The 5,315-nt window shown below is 46.2% G+C and overlaps 1 protein-coding gene across 8 annotated transcripts in view; it reads left to right on the top strand.

The window, feature by feature from the left end:
• Positions 1-23: 23 nt before the first annotated feature.
• The window catches only part of CFAP57 (cilia and flagella associated protein 57), a 152,169-nt gene continuing 146,877 nt past the window's right edge, over positions 24-5,315 (top strand). For 6 of the 8 annotated variants that reach the window (XR_012640624.1, XM_074961961.1, XM_074961957.1 and 3 more), the window contains exons 1-2: positions 24-91; positions 266-444. Coding sequence is in view for 6 of the 8 variants with exons in the window: in XM_074961961.1 (XP_074818062.1) it covers positions 288-444 (157 nt within the window). In the remaining 2 variants the exon portion in view is untranslated. Of the gene's footprint in view, positions 92-265; positions 445-5,315 lie in introns of those variants that run through there. The other 2 variants (XM_074961962.1, XM_074961963.1) reach the window with 2 other exon arrangements.

Below are 5,315 nucleotides of genomic sequence, written 5' to 3'. Positions count from 1 at the left end.
TTCCGGGTCAAACTCTCGCTTGTGGGACTCGGTCTCCATGGCAACAAGCCGAGAGGCGCTTGAGGCGCGGAGGATCGCCGGGAGCGCTGCGGTGTGTGGGGAGCGGGCGGGGCGCGAGGAGGGGAGGCTGACGGGAGGAGGGGGCTGAAGCGCGGAGCCGGCGGCGAAGAAGGGAGCCTTCTGTGGTGGGGCGAAGCGGGAGAACCGGGAGCCGTTGGCACGGGTGGTGGGGTCTGTCTTATGCCCTGTATCTCTCTCCCAGCAGAACCCGCAGCATCGGGGACACCATGTCCGTGATTGTGGCTCAGTCTCTCCACATCTTTGGGCTCCGCTCTCGAGTCGCAAACAACGTTTGTTACTTTGATGAACAGATAATAATATACCCCTCGGGGAACAGCTGTGTGAAATACCACCTAGAGCAGAAATGGCAGAAATTCATCCCAGGTAACACCCCTTCCCTCTCACAGACACAGTGCTGCTGTCTCTACTCGCACAGATGGAGTGTATCTCACACACTGGGTAGCCATTGGAGCTTTGTACACTCCTGTAAGTTATTCACATGAGTAATCCTGTTGATTTGGTTTCCCTTTGATCTGTGCTGAAATGTTTGCAGAGTTGGGCCTAAGAGGACAGGGAATATACAAAGAGTGGGAAGAGGGGTGCAATCAATATATATGTATATGACATACCAATACAACAATGTTAAAAAAAATAAGATTGCAAAGTGAAGCATTCATAAGTTAGGACATGCCAGAATTAACGTTGCTTGTGCAAACTTAATTCAGTCCCCATTATGCATATAGAGCATGATACACTCTTTAATTACATGTTCACATTCTATTTGTTCTACGGCATCCTTACCTCATTCAGTGTACAAAATCTGGGAGCTGCAGGATCCCCCCACTGCTCGGTGCAGCTGGGCAACTGTGGGGGGTTCTCCTGCTGCCCCCTCCGGCTGGGCAACTGCAGGGTCCCCCCACCAGGGTGGGGGCTGGGAGCTGCCGGAGGTGGGAGGGGAGCTTGGAGCTCCAGCCCGGGGCCAGAAAATGATACAGAGGTCAATGGAAGTCACAGATTCCATGACCTCTGTGACATAATCGTAGCCTTAATCATATCTCCTTTCCATCTTCATTTTGATAGACTAAACAAAACAAAACAAGCTTTTTTAGCTTCCGCTCCTTAAGAAAGGCTCCCCATTCCTCTGATCATCTTAGTAGCTCTTCTCTGCTCCTGTTCCAGTTTGAATTAATCTCTTTGGAACATGAGTGACGAGAATTGCACACAGAATTCCAGTGCCTAGTCTTGCAGAGTCTTGCAAGTGCCTAGTACAATGGTGTTACTTCCTTATCCTTATTAGAGATACCTCATCTGGTGCATCCGAAGATCTCATTTGCCTTTTCCACTGCCCTATTATATCGGTGGCTCATAGTCATCCTGTGATCAACTAATACACTCAGGTCTTTCTCCTCCTCTGTTGTTTCCAACAGAGGTTCCCCCAATTTATAACTGAATTTTTTTGTATTACTCTATTAGTCCCAAAGGCATGACCTTGCACTTTGTATTATTAAATGTCATGCCATTTCTATTACTCCAGTCCTCTAGGTCATCCAATTCTTGTTTGATATTCTGATCCTTGTCTAAAGAATCTATTATTAAAGAAATGTATCAAGTTAGTTTGGCATGATCTACCTTTGGTAAACATATTGCATTTTATCCCATTTTCCATTTATCTCCATGGTTCTTTATTATTCTTTCCTTCAAAATCAGTTCTAACAGGTAGTGCAGGTCTTGAACCACCAGTGTTGTGCTGCCACTGGGAAGTACCAATTAATAGGCAGACCATTGCATAGCAATACAGACATATTAGGATTTTTAAAATATTATACATAAAAAGTCAGCTGTCCCCAATCTACTCATCATTAATTGCCTCATTTCTTGTAGTCATGACAGCAAAGGTGGGTCTTGAGGAGGGATCAAAAGGGAATGCAAGTGACTTCAGGGAGGGTATTCAGTGTAAAAGGAGCAGCATGGAAGAAGCCACAAAAATGTTTGTGTGAGAAGCTAAGGACTTGTCTACATGGTAAGCACTAGTGTGCACCAGAGGGGTGTAATTCTAATGTGCATTAATGTGTCATGCACTAACTGGTCCATAAAAAGAAAAGGAGTACTAGTGTCACCTTAGGGTATGTCTACACTACAAAATTAGGTCGAATTTATAGAAGTCAGTTTTTTAGAAATCGTTTTTATATATTCGAGTGTGTGTGTCCCCACAGAAAATGCTCTAAGTGCATTAACTCGGCAGAGTGCTTCCACAGTACCAAGGCAAGCGTCGACTTCCGGAGCGTTGCACTGTGGGTAGCTATCCCACAGTTCCTGCAGTCTCTGCTGCCCATTGGAATTCTGGGTTGAGATCCCAATGCCTGATGGGGCTAAAACATTGTCACGGGTGGTTCTGGGTACATATTGTCAGGCCCCCGTTCCCTCCCTCCCTCCATGAAAGCAGCAGCAGACAATCGTTTCGCGCCTTTTTTCTTGAGTTACCTGTGCAGACGCCATACCACGGCAAGCATGGCGCCCGCTCAGGTAACCGTCACCGTATGTCTCCTGGGTGCTGGCAGACGTGGTACTGCATTGCTACACAGCAGCAGCAACCCCTTGCCTTGTGGCAGCAGACTGCACAATAGGACTGGTAGCCGTCATCGTCATGTCCAAGGTGCTCCTGGCCATGTCGGCCAGGAGCGCCTGGGCAGACATGGGTGCAGGGACTACATTAGAAGTGATTTGACCAGGTCATTCTCTTTAGTCCTGCAGTCAGTCCTATTGAACCATCTTATGGTGAGCAGGCAGGCGATACGGATTGCTAGCAGTCCTATTGTACCATCTTCTGCCGAGCAGCCATGAGATGTGGATGGCTTTACCATTCAAGCCTAAGTTAATTGTATCCAGTTTGCAAATTAATTCCAATTCAGCAGTCTCTCGTTGGAGTCTGTTTTTGAAGTCTTTTTGTTTTAATATTGCGACCTTTAGGTCTGAGATCGAGTGACCAGAGAGATTGAAGTGTTCTCCGACTGGTAACTGGTCCATGTGGACCCTGCTGGTATGCCCTAAAAGTTCCCTAGTGTATGTTAACCATGGAAATGTAGGGCTGGAAGGAACCTCAAGAGGTCCTCAGGTTCAGCCCTCTGTGCTGAGGTAGGACCAAATACATCTAGACCATTCCTAACAGGTATTTGTCTAACTTGTTCTAAAAAACCTTCAATGATGGGGATTCCACAATGTCCTTTGGAAGTCTACTTCAGAATTTAACTTCTCTTACAGTTAGAAAGTATTTCCTAATATCATAGAATCGTAGGACTGGAAGGGACCTTGAGAGTTCATCTAGTCCAATTCCCTGTACTCATGGCAGGACTAATTATTATCTAGACCATCCCTGACAGGTGTTTGTCTAATCTGGTCTTAAAAATCTCCAATAGGCAATTTATTCCAGTGGTTAACCACCCTGACAGTCAGGAAGTTCTTCCTAATGTCCAACTTAAACTGCCCTTGCTCCAATTTAAGACCATTGCTTCTTGTCCTATCCTCAGAGGTTAATGAGAACCCTCCTGCTTGTAACAACCTTTTATGTACTTGAAAACTGTTATCATGTCCCCCACTCAGTCTTCTCTTCTCCAGACTAAATAAACCCAATTTTTTCAGTCTTCCCTCATAGGTCATGTTTTCTAGACCTTTAATCATTTTTGTTGCTCTTCTCTGGACTTTCTCCAATTTGTCCACATCTTCCCTGAAATGTGGCACCCAGAACCAGACACAATACTCCAGTTGAAGCCTAACCAGCGAGAAGCAGAGCAGAAGAATTACTTCTCATGTCTTGCTTACAATACTCTCACTAATACATCCCAGAATTATGTTTGCTTTTTTTGCAACAGTGTTACATTGCTCACTCATATTTAGCTTTTGATCCACTAGGACCCCCAGATCACTTTCTGCAGTACTCTTTCCAAGGCAATCATTTCCCATTTTGTATATGTGCAACTGATTGTTCCTTCCTGAGTACTTTGTTATGCCTAACAATCTGTTCCATCTTATGTTTAGCTGTGGCACTTTGATTACCTTTCACAGACCTCAAGAAGAGCTCTGTGGCACTTGAAAGCTTGTCTCTTTCTCCAATAAACATTGGTCCAATAAAAGATATTACTGTGATGGGTTCCCCGCTGGGGTGCTACCTGGAACTGGGGTACCACTGAACCCCCCTGACCCACCAGCCTGGGCTCTCTTTACACTGTACTGCTGTGACCAGCCTGCCAAGCCCTCTCCGGACTATCGACCGGCATTGTGTTGGACTGAGGCCCATGGTTTGTCTCTTGTGTCTGGTGAGAGGTCTTCAGACTCCTAAGGGTAGAACTTTTTACCTCCACTGCATATCGTACACAGATGGACCGGGTGAACTAGATTCTTGAACAATGCCTCCAGTGCTCTCTAAATTACCACCAGGATGACTGGATCTCCCTGCTCCCATATGCCAAATTCGCTTATAACAATGTGATTTATGCCTCCACTTGGCAGAACCCCTTCTGTGCCAGTTATGGCTTACATCCTTGCTTCCATCTGGGGCTGCCTACAAACTGCTCAGTCCCTGCAGAAATGGACCTGGTCACTCATCTGCATTATATACAACAAGAGCTCATAGAACATCTAGAAGTACTAAAAAGGTCTATAAGCAGTATGCAAATAAGCCACACCTAGCCTACCTGTGGGGACAAGGTCATGATGTGAACTTGAAACCTCCAGCTTACAGCCAAGTTAGATCACCAATACATGGGGCTGTTCAAGATCATCAAACAGGTCAATCGAGTGACATGCAGGCTTCATCTGCCTGAGTCAGTGAAAATCCACCCCATGTTCCATGCTTCCCTCCTGAAATCCTACATCAAGAACCCCTTCTCAGGTTGATCCAACCCACTGTCAACACCCATTATGGTCCAATGACAAGAAGAATACCTTGTCCAATCAATTCTTGACTCTAATCAAGTTTGGGGAAAGTTCCACCATTTAGTGGACTGGGAGGGATATGGCTCTGATGACCAGTTATGGGAACTAGCAGAAAATATCCATGCCCCCAAGCTGGTATAAATATTCCCCTGAGCTCATCCCTAGAAGCTGTGTCTGGGGGCCCTAGGAGGTGCCCTTGAGGAAGTAGCTTCTCTCAGGAATGAGGACTTGTAGCTGCACCTGCTCAGTCTCCAGGTCGCCTATGAGCACAACTGAGCCACAGCCGGACAGCCTGAGTGACCACGCTGCCTAATTGGCCAAGTAAG

Source organism: Natator depressus, chromosome 8 (assembly GCF_965152275.1).
Source record: "Natator depressus isolate rNatDep1 chromosome 8, rNatDep2.hap1, whole genome shotgun sequence".
NCBI lineage: Eukaryota > Metazoa > Chordata > Testudines > Cheloniidae > Natator > Natator depressus.
The sequence above is the reverse complement of the archived record's forward strand: the minus strand, read 5'-3'. Positions and strand labels throughout refer to the sequence as shown.